The sequence below is a fragment of the Saccopteryx bilineata genome, chromosome 1 (assembly GCF_036850765.1).
Source record: "Saccopteryx bilineata isolate mSacBil1 chromosome 1, mSacBil1_pri_phased_curated, whole genome shotgun sequence".
Lineage (NCBI taxonomy): Eukaryota > Metazoa > Chordata > Mammalia > Chiroptera > Emballonuridae > Saccopteryx > Saccopteryx bilineata.
Window position 1 is genome coordinate 74,710,203 of NC_089490.1, and position 23,663 is coordinate 74,733,865.

At 36.9% G+C, this 23,663-nt stretch overlaps 1 protein-coding gene across 1 annotated transcript in view; it reads right to left on the bottom strand.

Annotated features, from left to right (window-relative positions):
• Nucleotides 1-23,663, bottom strand: part of ASCC3 (activating signal cointegrator 1 complex subunit 3) — a 353,954-nt gene that overhangs the window by 217,152 nt on the left and 113,139 nt on the right. The window contains exons 11-13 of the mRNA XM_066254466.1: nucleotides 15,024-15,188; nucleotides 6,747-6,923; nucleotides 2,059-2,130 (exon numbers count right to left, since the gene is read on the bottom strand). Of these exons, the coding sequence (XP_066110563.1) occupies nucleotides 2,059-2,130; nucleotides 6,747-6,923; nucleotides 15,024-15,188 (414 nt within the window). The remainder of the gene's footprint in view (nucleotides 1-2,058; nucleotides 2,131-6,746; nucleotides 6,924-15,023; nucleotides 15,189-23,663) is intronic.

Genomic DNA, 23,663 nt, shown 5'->3' on the forward strand with positions numbered 1-23,663 from the left:
TTCTTTTGTTGGTCTTGATATTATTTAACTTGTGTGGGGTGCCGTGGACTAAGGTAAGTGAGGGGAGGGGGAGTTCTTTAACTAACCTGCCTACTAGTGACTTTTTTGTTGCTGAATTTCATTGGCTAAATATTCAACTGAAGGTTGGTATTTTGTACACTTAAAGCCCAAGCAAATGCTACTAACTTCATCTGTCAATCTGTTTCTTTTGTTGGTTTTGATATTATTTAACGCTGAGAATAAGGTCTTACAAAAGTACATAGAGGGAAAAATTGTGAGTAAAGCCACTGCTATATTTTTCAGGGTGCTAAAAGTGTCTGGTAATCAGTTCCAGGCACTCCAAATTTCCTGTTTGTAGTGGCACTCCTCTTGATTCTCCAAGTGGCACCTTTCCAGATTCTCAAGCTTTGACCTCAAGTCGACAAACACCTGAGCCCAGATGCTGTCTTGAAATTCTGCAAGTTGCATCTTATGTAAATTAAGATGGCTGCCGCTATTTCTGATGGCGGGAAACGGCACCCATAGCACAGGCCCTCGCCTCTCCCAGCCTCCCCCTCACTTATCTCAGTAATGATGGTCAATTAGAAATCCATGACACCCCAGAACAGTAGATTGGATGATGGTTCCTGTGGTTGCTGGTAATGGCGACCAGAGGGCCCCCAGAGATGCGTCCCTCACGGCATTCCGCTGCTCCCTGCTCCGCCGGCCAGAAGTGAGGTCAAAGATCCCCCTAACCGCCTAACGGGAAGTCCCAGAACTAGACGCTCTGTGCTGGAGTTCAGTTGTTTTGGCCTACAGACCTCCGGCACAGAGTGTCTGCACTACAGCAAATGTTTTATCCTCAGCTACTGCACCTGGCCATGCAGGAGCCTAGGATGAAACGTCCTTCTCGGCATGCGGCCTCATACTTCTCTGGTATGCGGCTGCATCGCGACATCGAAAATGGCTACGCGTGTCATGCGTGTCATAGGTTTGCCATCACGGCCCTAATACTAACTATGGACTTTTAAGTATATTGACATGTCAATGTAGGCTTATTGACTGAAACAAAGGTACGACCTTGGCTCAGCACGTTGATTGTGAAGAAAGCTGTGTGTGTGGAGGGGGCAGGGGTGTATGAGAACTCCCGTTACTTTCCATTCAGTAATGCTGTGAACCCAAAACTGCTCTAAAAAATAAAGTCTATTTTTAAAAAATTTAATGAGGAAACATTTATTAACTAAATATTTTTAAACAGCATATAAGTAAATTTTATAGATTCCACAGCTATATTCCTTACCTAATAATATAGTTTATTATCTTCTCTAATATAAAAATTGGAAACAAATGTTCACGGTGTTATATGTACCTAATTATACTGAATTTATCCTGCTCTTTTACAAACATTGGTGGCTATATAGGACATTTCTTTCTTTTAGAATTTTCTGTGAAATGCTATCAAAAGTTTCTCTGGATAACATTTTAGTATCATCAGACATTCACTAAAAATAAATCTCACAAGGCAATCTAGAACAGAGGTTGGCAACTGTAGCCTGCAAGTCACCTGCAGTTTGTTGTTTATCTTTGTAAATAAAGCTTTATTGAAACACAGTCAAGTCCAATTGTTCATATACTGCCTGAGGCTGCTTTCATGCTACAACAGCAGCATTGAGTAGTAGCTGTGACAGAAAATATAAGGTCTGCACAGCCAAACTTTTTACTACCTGGCTCTTTTTACAGAAAAAGTCTGCACGCTCCTGAACCAGAATAAATAGTTGGTATTCGAAACTATTTTTTTAATTAGAAATAATATGGTCTTTTACACTTCTTTATTTGTACATGATAAGCAATGCAAACCACAATGCATTTTTCTAATGAGGATCAAAGAATAACACTGATATAAAATAAATGAAAACAAGTGATAAGACAGACACAATGGTTAGTGAAGACTTTACACTCACAAAACATTAAGAAATAAAACCTGAGTTACTCAGAATTCAAAAAAATTTTTCTTGAGAATAAAAATTAATAATTTTATTCATTAAGTATTGTCTAAAAACATAGTAAAATAAAGTATACCTGGTATCCAGCCTTTACTTGTTTCAAAACACTTTCATAGCATACTTCATCCATGTTATTCAATTGTTGCACCTATAAGTGTTTAAACATAAAATATATCAAATAAAGCAACTATCAACTTTCTAACTACAATCTGTTAATTACAGTGCATCTTTGTTTATTTTCAGACTAGCTAGAATGAAGAAATAGCAAATGCAATTCAAATATCTAACATTAAAGAACCCAACAGAAACATACAGAATGTAGTTAAAAAAATACAAATAAAACACATAGTACAATTATTTTCAGAGTATTAACTTTCTAAGAGTGCCAAGTCTTTTTTAAGGCAACGATTATAAGGAAAATATACTATTTATAAATATTTTAGAATAATTTTATAGTCGTTTTCCCTATGTTTCTCAGATAAGCTCATACTTCAGAATGTTTTTCTTTTATTTCATTTTATAAACTGTAGAGTTTTCTTGTGTAATTCTCAAAATCACCAGAACACTACCAATAGAATGTCATGGTATATAAAACTGAAATCTAAAGAAACATACTGTGTCTGTAATGTATATTGCAACAGGTAGATAGTTTGCTATAGAAACATATTTCTGATTAATTGGAAGTTTAATATCAAATTCATGAATTAAAAAAGAATTTTATTTTCTCTGTTAATGATGAAAAAGTTTCAATAAAGGACGTGGTTAACTCAAAGCAGTACGCATAAGATACAGTCTGTATCTCTTAACATAACATTTACTAAGAGTTTGGAAGGGATGAAAATGGTACATATATCTAAAATGACTATGATTTAGATTTTTTTATTTAATACTGTAAACACTTTAGCATTCTGAAATTCATATTTAATACTGACTAAGGTGGTTGAGATAATCACAAAATAATTTATTTCCGGATTAAAAAAAACAACTCCAAATAAAACTGTTAATAATTTTTCAGCATATTTTAGGTTGAGTACTGGCCAAAGTTATTATGTATTTCAAATGAAACCTGTCACACCCACCATTTTTCCATGTTATCCAATAAAAATTGAACCACAGCATGAGTTTCTAAATGAAAACTCTATACAAATGTTTTTTTAGAGGAAATGACAAGTTAACAACTGGTTAGAAAACATATTAAACAACAGACACTCTGGGGAAATACCTAATGGTTATCAACTGTATACTACAGCTGAGTATAAAAATAATACATTTTAATAAGACAATCTATATTTATAATATATATAATTATTTTACTGTTTATACTATATAAGACACGTAATATTTTTTAAAAATTTGCCATATTTCTAAACCTTCAAAATAATTACGATGGTTCATCATCTAACAGCATTCCTTTTATGATTATAACACTAACATACCATGGTAAAAATGGTTTGAATTTAAGTAGCTTTAAGTGATTTTCCAATTTTTATGATGAAATTAAAGAAAATAAGGTTTAAGTTGGTTGACAAACATCTGAAATTCTTCTCTTCTATTTCTCTCAATGATAACCATCTTCTATAATTAAATGATAAACCTGAAAGAACTCTAGCTATCAAGAAACAGCTCTACATCTGCCCTGATTATACATTAAAATTAAATAAATATATATTAAGGTATAATTGGGATAAAATCAGTAATACTAAAAAACACTTGAGTAATTAATGAAGGTAAAATATGCATACGGTGACTATCACCATATCATAAACTACCTTTATGTGCATAAGTCAGAAATGTGAAATGTCTCCCTGCAGTTCTAAAGATATTAACTTACTTTATGCAATGCTGATGAAATGGAGTAACTGTTGTAGTAACAGTTGATTCTAATCTTTTTTAGCTGAGTGTTTTATTTATATTAATGTACATTAAAAATTTCCCTAGTTGTTGATCAGGTGGTAGTGCAGTGGATAGAGCGTCGGACTGGGATGTGGAGGACCCAGGTTCGAGACCCCGAGGTTACCAGCTTGAGCACAGGCTCATCTGGTTTGAGCAAAGCTCACCAGCTTGGACCCAAGGTCGCTGGCTCAAGCAAGGTGTTACTCAGTCTGTTGAAGGCTCATGGTCAAGGCACATATGAGAAAGCAATCAATGAACAACTAAGGTGTCGCAACAAAAAACTGCTGATTGATGCTTCTCATCTCTCTCCATTCCTGTCTGACTGTCCCTATCTATCCCTCTCTCTGACTCTCTCTCTGTCTCTGTTTTTTAAAAAAAGTCCCTAGTTTAAGAATAGAATGTTTTAAAATAATATATTAATGACCAAGAAAAACACAGTAACACATGATTCTGTTTTTTATAAAGAGGTTATATGGCCTGAGAACATTCTCCTGAAGATATTTCTTCTATAGAAAAAAAAGTTCAACAGAACATATATAAATTTCGTGCAAAGTAAAGTATGCCTTCATAACATTTTAAAATAAGTCCAAAACAAGCACCTTAATCATGCAAGTGGTACTTGGTTATACTACTAACAAACTAAACATTTTAATGTATTATAAAAATATTTCAGAAATGCTACTTACATATTTGTATATGTAAGAACACAAAAGTTTGGGGATATTTCAAAATGAATATGATAAAAGAAAGCAGCACTTGATTATTTTTTTATTAAACAAGAACATCAGGAAAGCAAACAAGTCAAAGAAAGTTGATTATGCAAATGAGATGCAAACTCAATTATCATGATTGAGTAGCAAGTAACATATTGGTGGGGGTAAACAGAAGCATGTCAAACTGAAGGAGACTGCCACATATTTAGTAGGGTGTATGGTCACCCAAGACTGCAAAAAAGAGCAATGGGGCACACACAGGATCAGATTGTCCAGCAGTTCTTGTGGGATCCTCTGCTATTTTTGCTCCAGAGTAACTTCCAGCTCAAGAAGTGTTGTGGGAGGCATTGGACGGTTTGCCAGACGTCTTCTCAGTGCATCCCAAGCATGTTCAATGGGATTCAGGTCTGGTGAATATGAAGGCCAGTCTATGTATTAGACTCCTGCCTCCTGAAGCATGTTGTTGACGAGATGTGCATAGTGAAGCCTTGCATTATCGTCCATGAAAAGAAAGTTGTTTCCAACTGCTCCAGCATAGGGTACCACTATAGGGTGCAGGACCTCATCTCGATATCTATCTAACAGCAGTCAGCGATCTGTTTCTGATGACGTAGAGGTTGGTATGACTACCAATGCTGATGCCAGCCCACACCATGGTTCTACCAGCACCGAAGGAGTCCCTTTCTCATATGAAACATGGATTCTCCAATGTTCCTCATTCACACCAGATTAGGACACAATGATTGTTAGGCTACAGACGGAATCACAATCCATCAGAGAAGAGGACAGCTGACCACTCATCACGGGTCCAATGACCATGCTCATCAGACCATCTTCTATGAGTTCTATGATACTCAGCAGGTAACAGAATGCATACCATTGGTCACCAGGCATGCAGTCCAACACGAGGGAGCCGATTTTGTATGGTCTGGGTGCATATCTGTCGTCTAGTGGAAGCAAGAAACTGTCCCGGCAATTTTGTTGCATTACTGCGCCTGTTCCTTCTTGCCAATTAGGTCAAGTAGTGGTCATTTCTTGCTGTTGTGGCCGATGGGTGACCCTGCCCTCATCTTCTTCATACTGTGTGGGTCTCTTGGAAGTGATTCCACAGTCTGCTAATCATGCTTTGGAATGTTCCAAGTGCTGTTGCCACTGTCATCTGTGTTTGACCAGATTCAAGTCCTATGGCTCTCCAGGCTTTGTATTCAGGCAAATCAGGTTGCAGGGTCATTGCAAGGGCTGGGAAATTGCAGGATGTGCACTTTCAAGATCAGGGAACGTGCAGATACTCCAGTACTTTCAGCCTTTTGTATAGTGCATTTTCACCATGAAATAAAAGTTGATTTTGCATCTCATTTGTATAATCAAGTACCTTTCTTTGACTTGTCATTTGCTTTTTTGATGTTCTTCTTTAATAAAAAAGAAATGCTTCTTTTTCTTTTATTTTTAGAGAGGAGAGGGAGACAGAGAGAGAGAAAGAAGAGACAGAGAGAGAAGAGGGGGGAGGAGCTGGAAGCATCAACTCCCATATGTGCCTTGACCAGGCAAGCCCAGGGTTTTGAACCGGCAACCTCAGCATTTCCAGGTCAACGCTTTATCCACTACGCCACCACAGGTCAGGCAAAAGAAATGCTTCTTTTTTTTAATTGCTTCATATTTATTTTGAAATATCCTCTAATTTTGTGAGCAGTGTATAATTAATATAGTAATTATAAAACATTATAAGTTAAATAAAGCACCTCCTTTAATAGTTGCTAAAAATTGAAAAATAAAATTATTTTTCAATTACATTTATTTTAGATTAATAATATACCAAATAGGTATTACTGGTTTAATGAGTCATGTTATTTCACACTGGCCTTCAATCATATTAAAATAACTTTTTGAAATGTACATTCTTATACATAACTTGTATTTTTAGTTCAGAATACAAAATACATATTGATAACAGCAATGCCAAACTATTAGTGAAGCAACATTTTGGAGGAGAATTACTCTACTTACTATATCTAGTTGTTAAATTGCTTGACTTTGTCTCAGATGATGTATCTGTAATGCTACTGAAATGGTCTTTTGAACTCTCTAATCCCAAATAAATATTACACATCAACAGAAATATTTTTAGAAAAAAAGTATAATTATTAAAAGCAGTATTTACCTTATTTGGACTTTTAACCCCCAGGAATGTCTGTCCAAGAGGAACTGGTCTAAAACGGCCATCAAAGTAGAAAAGGCCAATGTAGGGGTTGACATGTAAAAACGTAGCGACATCGAGGTAGTTGGGTAAAGTTGCAGAGAGTCCCAGAATCCTTATCATACTCTGTGTAGATTCAACCTATATAGATTATTTTAATTAATGTATGAGGTAGATTCAACATATCTGAATTTTAATCACGTTCAAAATTAGTTTTAGTAAAGTAAGAAACATTCACAATAAAACAAGATCCCCCAAGAAATATAGAATAATAACACATAACCTAAAAGACAGGTAATATGAAAAAAAACTGGCCTAACCTGGCATTTGGAATAATATAAAATAACTGAAAAAGTAAGTTTGGTAGATTTCCTGAACTGGAAAAATCCTCTTAAATGTTTTCTTCTTTTTTCCTAAAAATGCATCAAGGTTGCAAAAACAGTAAATTCCACAAGCTAAAAATAATCTAGGTCATGTTCTCTGATGACAATGTTATATAACTAGACAAATAAATCAAGAGATGGCCCAAAATTTTTATTCACTTGATAATTAAAATATATTATTATGATTGCACGATGTCACAATCAACATTTCATAGCAGTTTTCTGAAGAAGGTTCTATTAAGTTTGCTCAATCAAGAAGACTTACTGGGCAAAAGCAAGTAGCCCAATGTGAGTAATATGAATACTTTCAGACTCATCCATCCATCAACACTGGCTTGGGACCTAAGCTTTAATCAACGAGGATACAGTACTGAATTAAGACTCAGATTCACATATACAGATAGATATGAATGAAATTTAAAGCACACATACAGACACAACATTTCATCATGAATTTGTTTTTACTAAAGTAATCTTATAGATATCAGCAAACCCAAACCAATACCAACCAAAACTAAAGAACTCTAAATAAGAAGATCACATTCATTATTTAAGAAATCTCTTTTATATATTGTGATAAGGATCATTTATAGGGATTAAAATGATGATTTTTAATTATGCAACAGTTCTAAGTACTACTGGTGGTGATTTCTAGGGAAATAAAGCTGCTTTTTGGTTCAAAAATCATTACAACAACAAAAGTTATTAAATATATTTTAAGTTCTTTTAAAATACATGATTCTCTATAAACACCAGATACTTTTCTGATAAAAATCCATTTAAAAAAAAAACTGTATTTTTTAATCTTAAAAATATAACCCTATCATTCAAAATGGAGATAGGTTGATACTTTGTTTTAAATAGGGATAATTTGGAACTTTTTATCCTAAGCCAAATTTCAAAGCTCTATACACTATACAGATTCACCTAAAACTAATAATTGTTAAAAACTATTTTGCAGCTTTCTCTTTATCATTAGCCCCAAAACTGGGCAGTAATTTTTATGTTTTCCCTTACATAAAATCTAAGTTTGAATAAGCTCCCTATTCACAACTGAAAGCAGTCAAAAAGACAATATTAATTCAATATTGTTAAATACAACAGATTTGGCCTTCTCTTTTCCAAATTTCAATCATGCCAAGTGTTCTGTGAATTTAGTCCCTAATACCACCATGCAACTCAGAACCAAAACAGAATCTACCCTGCATTAAAATAGCTCTCCGTGGAGTTTGTTAGTTACCAATGTTGACTTGCTAAGCAAAACACTGCCATCTACTGGGATAATATGGTAATCACAAGGAACAAATAAAACAGGTACTTTGCTATTTAATAATAGTTTTAAGCACTGTGTTAGTACTTTGGAAATATGTGAAGAATCACACAGACCCTTCTACCAAGAAGGAGATTAAAAACTATCTAGTAGGGGATACAGATGAAGGTTGTGTTAATTATAGTGGGTTGTGAAATTATAAGGAAGACTGATAAGTGCTAAAAATGTACAAAGAAAGGGACTATAAAGGACATCAGAAAAGGCGAAATTCATTGAATGGTGAATTACATAGACATAATGTTTGGTAGATTCAGAAGAATAGTAAGTTTTCAACAGATGGATGTGTAGAATAACGGAGTTATATAATTTTGCATTTATAGCTCTGATCTCATAACCAAAAATATATTCTTATTTAAGTATGACTAGTTTTATCTCTGAAAAAGGAACAGTAGTAATGGAAAGGAAGTGGAGAAAAAACAGTTTTGCGTGGCTGGAACCTAGAGCAGCTAAACAATACACAAGATAAAATTAGATCAGGGATTCAATAGTCTTTAATATCCAGCTAAGGAATTTGAATCTTTTTTTTAAGGTAATAAACAGCAAATCATAAAAAACTTATGAACATAGTAGTGATAAACTATATAATTGAAATATAATTATATTATGAAGATGCCAATATATAGGACAGCTTTATATCTATATTACAAATTATATGTTGTATATTTTTATATCATATTAATATATACATTTATGTAATTATATTACATATAGCAAATAAGCCAATAATATGATTTTTATATTTATTTTTATATTTACCTGTATATAGATTATATTTATAAATTACAAGTACAAAATACCATTTTAGGCCCTGGCCGGTTGGCTCAGTGGTAGAGCGTTGGCCTGGTGTGCAGGAGTCCCAGGTTCGATTCCTGGCCAGGGCACACAGGAGAAGCGCCCATTTGCTTCTCCACCCCTCCCCCTCTCCTTCCTCTCTGTCTTTCTCTTCCCCTCCCACAGCTGAGGCTCCACTGGAGCAAAGTTGGCCCAGTCACTAAGGATGGCTCCATGGCCTCTGCGTCAGGTGCTAGAATGGCTCTGGTTGCAACAGAGCAACGCCTCAGATGGGCAGAGCATCGCCCCCTGGTGGGCATGGCGGGTGGATCGTGGTTGGGCACATGCAGGAGTCTGACTGCCTCCCCATTTCCAACTTCAGAAAAATACAAAAAAAAAACCATTTTATAAGTGTATATCATTATACACATAAATAATTTACAAAATATTTATAAATTTATGATTGTTTCAAAATAGATATGATACATAATGTTGCATGTGGGTCTGTGTACATACATAAAGATCTGTTTTCTTGCTCAAAAACTTGCTCAAACTGGGAATGCTCAAAAAATAAAGATGTCCCGGTCAAATTCCCTTGTAAACATGCTAACAATGGAGATCCTGGTAAAGGTACTATTGATATTTATTGACCTCTAATGTTCATAGCTGCAGAAAGTCCTTTGTAATGCTTTTAGTTGATGGACATCGTCTCTCTAGGTGGATCTAAATAAATCTGGATTATAAATTCATGTGGCATATGGTTCCCTGAAAACCATCACTAGACTATGTAAGTACTAGGGTATGGAATCAAAACATCTCATGATCAAAATAGTTATCTTTTGTGTAAATGATACCCTGCATACCTCTTTTGAGATCTCATTTATAAAATATCGGTAAGAGCAGACCCACTGTAGCCTTAAAGGACCTGGAGAGCAGTCATGACAGTTTCTGATTTCTCAAGGTTTTCTTACCTGTGTCTAACAAATACCTATATTTTTCCGAAGTGAGAAGCGAGGAGTGGGGGCAGATAGACAGATTCCCACATGTGGCCAATAGGGATCCACCCAGCATGCCCACCAGGGGGCAATGCTCGGCCTCTCTAGGGTGTTGCTTTGCTGCAATTGGAGACATTCTAGCACCTGAGGCAGGGGCCATGGAGCCATCCTCAGCGCCCGGGCCAACTTTGCTCCAATGGAGCCTTGGCTGCGGGAGGGGAAGAGAGAGAGAGAAAGAAAGGAGAGGGGAAAGGGTAGAGAAGCAGATGGACGCTTCTCCTGTGTGCCCTGCCAGGAACTGAACCCAGGACTTCCACACACCGGGCCGACACTCTACTGCTGATCCATGCAGCCGGGGTCACAAATACTTGGATTTTTGAAATTATTCTAAGTTGGACATTAGTAAAAATCTGAATTGTGTGTGTCTTACTTTCAATAGTTCAATCTTTCGTATTATATGTATGTATATCTATAAGTGTGTCTACACACATATTTTATTTTATTTATTTATTTATTTTTTGTATTTTTCTGAAGCTGGAAATGGGGAGAGACAGACAGACTCTCGCATGTGCCCGACCGGGATCCACCCGGCACGCCCACCCCAGGGGCGATGCTCTGCCCACCAGGGGGCGATGCTCTGCTATGTTGCGACCAGAGCCACTCTAGTGCCTGAGGCAGAGGCCACAGCGCCAGCCCCAGCGCCTGGGCCATCTTTGCTCCAATGGAGTCTTGGCTGTGGGAGGGGAAGAGAGAGACAGAGAGGAAGGAGAGGGGGAGGGGTGGAGAAGCATATGGGCGCTTCTCCTGTGTGCCCTGGCCGGGAATCAAACCTGGGACTTCTGCACGCCAGGCCGACACTCTACCACTGAGCCAACTGGCCAGGGCCAGAACATACATATTTTAAATTTATGTGGTAAAGAGTAAACATGCCCTAAAACCTCTCAGCCCAGCTACTACAACTAGTTTTACAGCTTGTGATCACTAAATGAATGAATGATAATATAAATATAGTGTATTTTTCTTTACACAATTGTGCTATATAAAGGACAGCTTGTGTTTTTACTGACTAGAACATGGATTTTTTTTTTTTTTTTGACAGAGACAGAGCGTCAGAGAGAGAGACAGATAGGGACAGACAGAAACGGAGAGATGAGAAGCATCAATTCTTTGTTGTGGCTCCTTAGTTGTTCATTGATTGTTTTCTCATATGTACCTTGACTGGGGGGCTACAGCAGAGCGAGTGACCCCTTGCTCAAACCAGCAACCTTGGGCTTCAAGCCAGTGACCTGGAATCATGTGTATAATCCCACGCTCAAGCCAGAGACCCCGAGCTCAAGCTGGTGAGTTTGCGCTCAAGCCAGATGAGCCTGCCCTCAAGCTGGTGACCTCAGGGTTTCAAACCTGGGTCCTCCGCATCCCAGTCCGATGCTATATCTACTGCACCACCACCAGGTCATGGATATCTTTTAAGCCTAGTTCATATAGCTCTATCTTATTTCTTTTAAAGGTCACAAGTAGCATTTTATTATATATGAATGTAATATAATTTATCAAACTATTTCTTTTGTTAGATTTTGGGTTGTTTCCAACATATTTTACATTAACAAGTGGGCTTCAGTGAATATTCTGAATTGTGTTAATATTCTGTTTGTGCTATTATTTCCATATGTTAGGTTTCTAGAAGTAAAAACACAGACCTGATTTTAGTGGGTACTTTCAAACTACATTCTTTTTTCTCTTTTGCTAGCCTGACAGAAGAGAAATGTCTCATAGTAATTTGGATTCCTTTTAAGTATATTTTCTATGATTCTCAGCACTTTTATTTCTATTTTAAAATATTTTTTCTAAACTTTTTTTAAACCATATTTCTTATTAATTTATAAACATCTTTTAAATACAATGAATGTTTCAGCTTTATTTTATGAACTACAAATAATTTGTTATTGTATCTTACATTTTAACTTTTCTGGAGGAAAGAGTCTTTCCTGGTCACAAGTTTTTAATATTTACAGTCAAACGTGCCACATTTATAATGTTTGAAGTTTGCATTTTGCTTAGAAATTCTACACCCAAGGTTATTAAAAATGCTCTTATATTTTTATAAAGCACTAAGAGTTTTGTTTGATATAGTTGAATCATTAATATATACATTAGAATTTTATTGTGATTTTCCAATAAGATTATTTTAATACATTTTAAAATTCAATATAACTTCACAAAGTTTTATACTCCCTTAATATTAAATCCCTGTATCTTGATCTGGATCAGAGATATTAAGAATATAAAATATTAAAAAACTGATATCTAATTCCTGGGGGAGAAAGACTCCTCAGGAAGGGGGAAAAGTTGGGTATGACTCCAGAATTTGACTTGAGAACCAAGTGGATTGTGATGTATGTATCAACACTCAGGAGAGATGACAGAGTCTGACTTATTCAGCAAGAGATGCCTATGGAATACTGAAGTAGAATCATACCACTGCATTTGGATACAGCTAGAAGTTAGAAGGGATATTTGGATTATATAAAAAGATTTAGATGACATAGGCACAGAAGTGTGATTTCCCTGGGTACATATTTAGAATTAAAAAGATGACATGTAACAGAGTCTTAGGGAATACAAAATTTCAAGGGTGAGAAGGAACAGCAAAGGAGCCTGGGAAAGAAAAGCTAAGCAAGTTAAAAAAAAAAAAAAGCAAGTAAAAGAAATCAAGGCAAGGTGGCATCACAGAGCCAGAGGGAAAAATGTTTTAAGACTGAGGAAATGGTGAATACATCAAATGTAAAAATGGGTAGTATTGAAAAATTTTTAAATAATAAATTGGTTTGAGAACTATCGTTTAGATTTGTTAACTGGCAATCCTGGTAAAAAAATTTGATTTTCTTTGTTGGAACAATAAACTGATTGCAGTGGTTTTGAAGTCAGAAGGGAAACAGTGAATACGGATTACTACTTCCAGAAACTAGGTGGTAAAAGGAGCATTATTAAGCAGAAGCTGTTGGAGAGGGGTAGATTTGAGAGGTGGTTTGCTAAAGAATTCACAATTCTTTTAAGCTGATACTATGCTCACTGAGAGGGAGGAGTTAAAGACACAGGAGAAAAGGATCACTACCGGGAGATAAAGGAATGGATGAGGTCCAAGGCAAGGGGCGAAGGGGCCTCTAATTAAAAGACAAGGAATGGAATGATGTATCTAGCTATGGGGAGGGACCTGAGTGTTTTTCTGGATGGGGAGAAAAAGAAGAAGTGCTAACTGAGGACGTTTAAGCATAAAAGCCTCTACTTCCATTCAGGAAAAAGCATTGTTATATAAGGATGAGGCATGGCAGGATGGGGAAGAGTGAGGAAGAAGTCTAGAGAAGCCTGGAAACAATCACTGTAGGAAAAAAGAAAAGCTGCTGAGAAGTTACAGGGTAATCCCAACAATCCAGCTGAATTCAGTCCATGAAGTATGCAGCCCCAGGCTCCAGCACTGTAGAATCTCTGCTTGTGTTTAGCAGTCTGGTCGGAAGCACAGACATCATTTGATTGATTTATGGTTGAAACTGTGCCAGATAGTCGGGGGATAAGTTAAGATTATTAACAAAAGGAAAACTGGTCCAGGAGTCTATGCTTTTGCAGAGAAAAAATGTAGCCAGGAGAATATGACTTAAAGACAACAACAGTTTTTCTTGAGAGTCAAGAAATCAGAATTCTTGATTAGAGTGAAAAAACTCCTGTTCACTATTATCCATACATGTACAAGTTAATAACAAACATAATTTTAATAATCATTGGTATTCTAAGATATCTTTCCATTTAATTAAAAGAGAAGCTAACAGAAAATAATCACAAGACATTTGTGAATCTATCAATTTTGGTTCAGACTACCATATTTATGAATAACCACGAAAGTCTAAAACTAGAAACAACATGTATATGTCCCTTTTAAAAAGTAATTATTGGCCCTGGCCGGTTGGCTCAGTGGTAGAGCGTCAGCCTGGCATGTGGAGGTCCCAGGTTCGATTCCCGGCCAGGGCACAAAGAAGAAGTGGTCATCTGCTTCTCCACCCCTCCCCCTCTCCTTCCTCTCTGTCTCTCTCTTCCCCTCTCCCAGCCAGGGCTCCATTGGAGTAAAGATGGCCCGGGCACTGGGGATGGCTCCTTGGCCTCTGCCCCAGGCGCTAGAGTGGCTCTGGTCACGGCAGAGCATCGCCCCCTGGTGGGCAGAGCGTCGCCCCCTGGTGGGCGTGCCGGGTGGATCCCGGTCAGGCGCATGCGGGAGTCTGTCTGACTGTCTCTCCCCGTTTCTAGCTTCAGAAAAATACAAAAAAAAGAAAAAAAAAAGAAAAAAAAAGTAATTATTGAGATCACTCACATTAGGTGATTATATCTCATCTTGTCTAGTATATCAGAAAGATAAAAATTGTCCAGATTATTTTTCAGGGGGAAGAGTTTGGACACGGAGAGGAAAGAATCAGAAGAAATCTCTAATATTCTCCTATGGCCTACGATATTTTAATACTTCTTAGTCAATATTAGATTTAGCTTTGCAATTTAGGTATAGAAGTTTTCTAGTATTTATTTTGAAGAGACTTCAATAAAATAAGACTTAGAAGACAGGGTACTTTGAAAATGAAAATATAATAGCTAAAGTTTTCTCTATAGTAAAAATAAATTTATCCCCATGAACAATACATATTAATACTTCTTTGAATGCTATATTTAAATTTAAAAAGTTACTCATCACTTCAAAATAAGCTTTTAAGCAACTTCTTTTTACCTGTCGTAAAGTACGTGCCACAATGCTTTCTAATACTGGTCCCCTATCTTCATGCAGCAAATGAACTTCATCAAGAATGAGGAGCTTTACAATTTGGGAAAGAGCCACATCCCCAACACTCTTTCTCGTCACTACATCCCATTTTTCTGGTGTGGTCACAAGCATCTATAAGACAAGAAAAGATCATCAAATTTAAAAGGTGAAAAAGTCACTAGAGTATTTCAACTTTGTGTCATTTAAAAAAGAAATATGATTGGCCACCTATAAACAGATCAAATAAAAAGTGTTAAAAATATACCAGAATGATATCCAGTTTACTGGAGGTAATGGTCACTTCATGAGGACCTTCCTCCAAGTTGTCATATTAAACAGTTATTTAAAACTCCATGAGGTAGTCAGTCATTAAAATACAGGGTGAAGTGTTACAAAACAGACAAGTATTTTTAAAAAGCATCTTACAATATAAAAAACAAATGACATTATTTTTTAAATCTGCATAGGCTGATAATGGCTTTTATTTTAAAATGGACAAAGAAGTAAAGTGTTAAGTGGAAATAAAAAAGAAACCAAAAATTCACTCTAAGAATGGTCACCCGTTTGTCCCTATCCAAATTTAGAGGAATCTTGACTGTTGATACTCAAGTTTTTTAAAAATGTCCTTTAATATCAATTATATATACAGTGCTTTTTATATTATAAACCAATATTCACACTAGAGCATAACTGGCAGGTAACAGGGACCCAAACCGTGCGCCAGCACTGGTCCAGAGCATCCGGAGCAGGAGCAGGCCAGGGATCGAGAACCTCACAGAAGCAGACCAGCGGACAGGAAGCTTTGATTACCTAGAGATATCTATTTGTTTTTTACATGTTGAATTGTTTGTGCTCTCTAAAAGCATACTGTAGCCGAAAAAAAAATTGACAAGTGTAATAACATCTACTAGAATCACATTACAATAGGAAGTAATCCTATAAGTGTATAATTCAAAGAACACATGAAGTAACAAATCAAAACCAAAGCTATTCTTAGCCAGTATATTATATTACAGAGACTGTTGATGATCACAACACAACTGAGCCGTGAAGAGGTTAACTGAGACCGGGGTCAGATTGTTCCATCAACATTTTTGTTACATTACGCCACATCTGTTTTGAAGTCACCCATGAGGATGATAATAATATTTATTTTTTTAAATTTCAAATACTAAATAAATCTTAACAAATGTACAATCCAAATTTGTTGATATAAAATATTACATTATTAAAGACATCACTGTTATCATTTTGAATATTTTCTCCCATTCCATAGTTTACCTTTTCATTTTGCTGATTGTTTCTTTAGCTATATAGAAGCTTTTGCACTTATTTTTCAATGCACTTGTTTATTACTGGTTTTGTTTCATGTGCTTTTGGTGTCATATCCAAACCATAATCCCCAAGACCAATGTAAAGAACATTTTCCCTATGACCTCCAGTAGTTTTCCAGTTTCGGGTCTTACAGCAAGTCTTTATCCATTCTGAGTTGCATGTTCTGAATGGAGTAAGACATTTTCAGTCTCCTGCCTAGGTGTGGTAATTACATTAATGTTTTCACTTCAGAAAAATTTATCAAGCTGTTCAATACAATTGTTGCACTATATTGTATATATATTTTATTTCAGCAACAGTAAGCTATATATAAACATGCTATTATAATATATAATTTATAATGAAAAACAAAAATATATATACAGAAATGTACAAGTAAAAGGTGAATGAGAGTTTGCCACAAAAAGGAAAAATAAAAATTCCAGGCTGTCAGGAATAAAATAAGCAAACATGTTTTTGTGCTTCTAGCAAGCATTGTTCTTGTATAATCTCCTGCGTGATCATGTGTACACGTCTTTCTATGTGTACTGCAAGTATCTTGACAAAGGGACCAAATATGAAATTTTCTATGTCCAAATTCTTCAACCTATTAATTGAAAATACTTTCTTTTTTAAGTACTGATGACAGCTTCTAATTTAGGCCAATATCTTTCCACTTATATGTCTCCTCATCAACCAGAAGCCTAGATAAACACCAAAAGAAAAAGATAAGGAAGTTCAATATACTTGTGGGAAATCTTTGGCCAAAGAAGACAAATTAGGCACACAATGTAGACTGAACAATCCCCATATTTCCTTAATGTGTTGTTCTCATTGCTCCCTATGTAAAAACAAAATACATCCTTGTCTTTTCATATTTTTCATACCTAGCTCAGTCTATAATGCCTTCTAATTCCAATAAATTAACTCATTATATAGAAAAACAAAGTCCTGAAATTATTATTACTCTCAGCAATGCATTTACAACCTCTGAAAGAGATAAATTATCTGATCTCTAAAGATCTGTTTTTATGCTTAACAAATCCTGTTATATCTCTTAGTTATCCAATTCATATTAATATTATACCATTATATTAACATTTTTAACATTTTAAAAATCATTTTTACTCTCGGTGTAATTTATTCTTTGAGGAAGAAAGAAGGTGAGCAGATTAAGGAAAATGTCTACATAGAACATACAGACACGGAAAACAGTGTGGTGATAACTGGAAAGAAGGGGGTGGTAAGTGGAGTGGGAGCAGAGGGGGGATAAACGAGGAGGGAAGCGGGTGGTGAGTGGGGGCAGAGGGGGGATAAACGGGGAGGGAAGGGGGAGGTAAGTAGAGTGGGGGCAAAGGGGGGATAAACGGGGAGGGAAGGGGTGGTAAGTGGAGTGGGGGCAGAGGGGAGATAAACGGGGAGGGAAGGGGATGGTAAGTGGAGTGGGGACAGAGGGGGATAAATGGGGAGAGAAGGGGGTGGTAAGTGGAGTGGGGGCAGAGGGGGGATAAACGGGGAGGGAAGGGGGTGGTAAGTGGAGTGGGGGGCAGAGGGGGGGTAAACGGGGAGGGAAGGGGGTGGTAAGTGGAGTGGGGGCAAAGGGGGGATAAACGGGGAGGGAAGGGGTGGTAAGTGGAGTGGGGGGCAAAGGGGGGATAAACGGGGAGGGAAGGGGGTGGTAAGTGGAGTGGGGACAGAGGGGGGATAAACGGGGAGGGAAGGGGTGGTAAGTGGAGTGGGGGCAAAGGGGGGATAAACGGGGAGGGAAGGGGGGTGGTAAGTGGAGTGGGGGCAGAGGGGGGATAAACGGGGAGGGAAGGGGTGGTAAGTGGAGTGGGGGCAGAGGGGGGATAAACGGGGAGGGAAGGGGTGGTAAGTGGAGTGGGGACAGAGGGGGGATAAACGGGGAGGGAAGGGGTGGTAAGTGGAGTGGGGGCAAAGGGGGGATAAATGGGGAGGGAAGGGGGTGGTAAGTGGAGTGGGGGCAGAGGGGGAATAAACGGGGAGGGAAGGGGTGGTAAGTGGAGTGGGGGCAGAGGGGGGATAAACAGGGAGGGAAGGGGGTGGTAAGTGGAGTGGGGGCAAAGGGGGGATAAACAGGGAGGGAAGGGGTGGTAAGTGGAGTGGGGGCAAAGGGGGAATAAACGGGGAGGGAAGGGGGTGGTAAGTGGAGTAGGGACCGAGGGGAGGTAAACGGGGAGGGAAGGGGGTGGTAAGTGGAGTGGGGACAGAGGGGGATAAACGGGGAGGGAAGGGGGAGGTAAGTGGAGTGGGGACAGAGGGGATAAATGGGGAGGGAAGGGGGTGGTAAGTGGAGTGGGGACAGAGGGGGCATAAACGGGGAGGGAAAGGGTGGTAAGTGGAGTGGGGGCAAAGGGGGGATAAACGGGGATGGAAGGGGTGGTAAGTGGAGTGGGGGCAAAGGGGGGATAAATGGGGAGGGAAGGGGTGGTAAGTGGAGTGGGGGCAAAGGGGGGATAAACAGGGAGGGAAGGGGGTGGTAAGTGGAGTGGGGGCAAAGGGGGGATAAACAGGGAGGGAAGGGGTGGTAAGTGGAGTGGGGGCAAAGGGGGGATAAACGGGGAGCGAAGGAGGTGGTAAGTGGAGTGGGGTAAAGGGGGGATAAACGGGGAGGGAAGGGGACTTTGCTTTGGGTGCTGGGTGCACGATGCAATGTGTGGATAATGTTTACTGAGTTGTACACTTGACACCTGTACAGTTTTGTGAACCAATGTCACCCCAATAAATTCAATTAAAAATTAAAACTAGATTTAAAATATTAGATAAAAATGTTAAATATAAATACAAAAAATTAAAAATAAAAGTATACTTTCTTGACATTATAGTATTTAAAAATTATTTTGAAATTTTCATATTTAGACTGTAGAAAATTAGAAAAATGTTTAAGCTAATTACATAAATGACTCTTTTATAAACCAGAACAGTAAAAAAAAAGTCATTAAAATCTAAGAATATATTACCATATTGAATGAAATCTCAGCAGCCATTGATTATGAATCACATTATTCTGAGTGTCACTAGTAAGTTACAAGAAAGGCACTATGAAATTAATTTTTTAAATGTGTCTTACACTTGATGAAATACGAATCATTTAGTTGAAAATGTTAGAATCTATTAACTAAGCTAAAGAGCAATATTCATGAATGCTTGCTTAATATATCTTCTGTGCTGAAAACAGCCTGAAGTTGTTACAAATCACATTCTAATGCTATAGATGTAGACGAGGCAACAGTTGGCAAGATTTAGGAAGTCTATCTTCCTGTTTAGAATATATAATCACATACCTACCTACTCAGCCAACAAGCTTATAAAATTATGTGAATATTTTAACTTAAGATTGAATCTAAATGTCACATGGTTTAGATTCCATAAACATACATATAATTACAGTTATATTAACCTCTGCTCTACACATGTCAGTTCTGATGGTTGGCAACAGCCCCTGTAATGGAATCTGACAGCTTGCAGATTATACCTGCCCCTTAGGACACTACAACAAATCAGTTAGTTCCAAGTACTTCCTTTTCTACCTTTTTTTATGTTCCTTCCTCTCCCATCAAGTCACATGCATGAGTGTGCACTTACACACATAAAGCACAAAATCCTCTGAAGTCCCCAGTTACATTTATTTCAAGATGACAGCCTTTAATTATAAAATGAAAATATAAAAATTAATTAGGAGATCTTCAAAAGTATTCCTCTCCTTCTCACTCAAAGACAAGTTCTTGCCATGTGAATAATCTGTGGCAGAAATCTGACCTGTGGAAAGTTAATATAAAAACACATTGTGCAGAAGCCCTGGCCGGTTGCTCAGTGGTAGAGCATCGGCCTGGCGTGCAGGAGTCCCGGGTTCAATTCCCAGCCAGGGCACACAGGAGAAGCGCCCATCTGCTTCTCCACCCCTCCCCCTCTTCTTCCTCTCTGTCTCTCTCTTCCCCTCCCGCAGCCAAGGCTCCATTGGAGCAAAGTTTGCCCAGACACTGAGGATGGCTCTATGGCTTCTGCCTCAGGCACTAGTGGCTCTGGTCGCAAAAGAGCGACGCCCGATGGGCAGAGCATTGCCCCCTGGTGGGCATGCCGGGTGGATCCCAGTCGGGCTCATGTGGGAGTCTGTCTATCTCCCCATTTCTGGCTTTGGAAAAATACAAAACAAAACAAAACAAAAACACATTGTGCAGAAAATTCCCCATGCATAAGACATTTTATTTCTCTTTACTAACTTCCTTGATCACAATTGCAAAATTACAAATATTAAGAAATACTCAATACAACTATAAGTTAATTCTTTGAGAAAATTTTTCTAACTTTATTTGATAATATAATGGAAGAAAATAAAAATTGGGTTAGCCTTATCATCTTTTCCAGGTCATTAGCTGCCAACACTTCAATTTATGTGACAAAATACTTTATACAGGTTCAACCCCAACATTTGTAGGATAATGGTTAAGATGTACAAAATAGCCTGACCAGGCGGTGGTGCAGTGGATAGAGCATCAGACTGGGATGTGGAGGACCCAGGTTCGAGACCTCGAGGTCGCCAGCTTGAGCGCGGGCTCATCTGGTTTGAGCAAAGTTCACCAGCTTGGACCCAAGGTTGCCGTCTGGAGCAAGGGGTTTCTCGGTCTACTGAAGGCCTATGGTCAAGGCACATATGAGAAAGCAATCAATGCAACTAAGGTGTCACAACAAAAAACTGCTGATTGTTGCTTCTCATCTCTCTCCGTTTCTGTCTGTCCCTATCTATCCCTCTCTCTGTCTCTGTAAAAAAAATAATTAATTAAAAAAAAGATGTACAAAATACAATAAAAAACAAGATATAAAGGAATACTAGAAAAAATACTAAAAGCTGAGACCTATTATTTATTGACAATAATTAAAATAAGAAATTTAAATATTTTACAAATGTCATTAGATAGCCTTTGAAAACCAAAGAAAATACTCATTTTAAGAAATCTGCAATTACAAAAGACCCTAGAGATAATTTACCTTTTATTATCTAATACATGTCATAATCCTGACAAAAATAAGTTTTTCAAAACGATATTAACATTTATGGTTAGTGATTTCCTACCTTACAACTTGGTGGCAGGTTTTTTTTTTTCCTGAAATTTAGTAAGTAACTAGAATACTCAGAATGACTACCATAGATGTCCCTGACAGTTTATTTTTATTTCCTTATTTAAAAGCAGTAGTTTATATATAGGAGAGTACTTTTTACTCAAAGCACTTTAATGTACTTTATGAGTAGCTTTTAAACCTTGCAAAAGTAAAAATAATCAATAACACTAAGAATTCCATGCTTAAGATAATTTATAGCTTACCAATAAAAGTAAAGAGACATTCTTCAAATCAGAACTCTTATAACTTCTTTTTTTAAATATATACTTTTTAAAATTTTTTATTTAATGATTTTACAGAGTTAAGGGAGAGACAAAGAGAGCAAAAGAGACAAACATCAATTTGTTGTCACACTTAGCTCTGCACTCATATGTGCCCTGACCATGGAATGAGCCCACAACCTTGGCATACTGGGATGATGCTCTAGCCAACTGAACTAGCTTGCAAGGGCCTCATTACTTCGTAATGGTATGCCTTCAATGAAGAAAAGTTATCTTGGCAAATAATTTTTACATTTCATCAAAGGCTTTTACAGGTGGCAGCCTTCTAACTTCATATGTATAAACACATGGTTAAGTGTATTAAAACTAATCATTGTTCTTAAGAGATCAACAACTTTCACATTTTAGGTTCTATTCCCATTGTTTAGCTATCTCTCCTAATAAAAGGAAGTTTAAAATTTTATTTTGGTTATTAGTTGCTTAATTATAGGAAATAAAAAATACAAGCAAAAATATAAGAAAAAGCAAATTGTTTAGAATTACAAAGGACTGAAAAATCATTACTGCCACCAGTCATACTAATTATGCTTATGTAGTCAATAGAAAATTTAAGCTTAAACAGTCAAAAATCACCTTTGTTTTATAAAAGAATGTCTTTTTATTCTGTTTCTGAAATAAGCACTATTAAAAACAAATCCCAAAACCAAACAAAGAAGACAACTAGGGAATTAAGAAGCAACATTATAACAAATGGAATACCACACTAATTTCTAAACTAAATCAATATATCAGAATATTTATATTTTATCACTAAGAGTAGGTCTTCCAACTTGTTCAAAAACTTAACTACTTAAGTAGCTTAATAAATAGTGATTTCAAATGATTAGCAATCTTCACTTAGTTATGAAACAGATATATAGTATTTTAATGAGCTAGATAAATGATTTCATACGGAATGTTCCGAATGTCCTAATACATGGCAGAAGTTCAGATCTTTACAAAATACTAAATTGAAACAAATCCTTTTGTGCTGATAAAAATCAACATTGTGCATCATTTTCACTTCCTCTTAGTTTTTTATATTCCCTGTTTTATTAGGTGGCTTAAGTTTATGTTCTCTTTTTTAGCTCTTAATACCAAACAGAACACTGAGTGAGAGGGAGGTCAGCAGGAGGGAGTGGTGATTATTATAAGTAAGCTGTAAAATTACACTATTTTCTAGAGCAAAATATAATCAACATAGTGATATGGCAATTTCAATCCCTAGATACAGAATATAAAGATGTATGGACTAAAGTTAAACTAGTTTTAATATGACTGTAAATAAGTTAAAGAAATAACATCAAAATTAAGTTTGTAATGATAAATAATGAAATGACAAATTGATAAAAATGCTATTTCCAGTTACTAATTTGAATGTGTTAAAATATTTGTGTCCAACAGGTTGTTTTGCAGCCTTCAATTTTAAGCATTTATCCCATTTTTTTCTTGTTGGGGCTTTTATTTCCTATTATATATGTTTTGTTTTTGATAGACATTCCAGTCAATCATGAACACTCTTTGATTTTTCTGTTAAGAAAAGTTTGAAAACAATGTAAACAAAGATCTAAGCAAGAGTTAAATAAAACATAAAATACTGTGGACTACTATGGAGAGTGGGTCCTGTGGACTCTGGGAAGCTGCAAACAGAAATTCTCAAGTATAGAGTTGAGAACTGTATCAAAATAGGTTCATAACTGGTGAAGTCTAATGTTTGTAAACATTTCCTTAAACTGAAGACCAAAGACTGTAAGCCTAAATTCAATAAAAAAGGAGTGGCTTAGCAATAATTAGCTTCTTTCTCCACCATGACAGAACCTTGTATACTGAAACTATATGCCCATGTTCACTGGTTCAGCTTCTGTCCTCTATATTGCCATAATGCTCCCTTTAA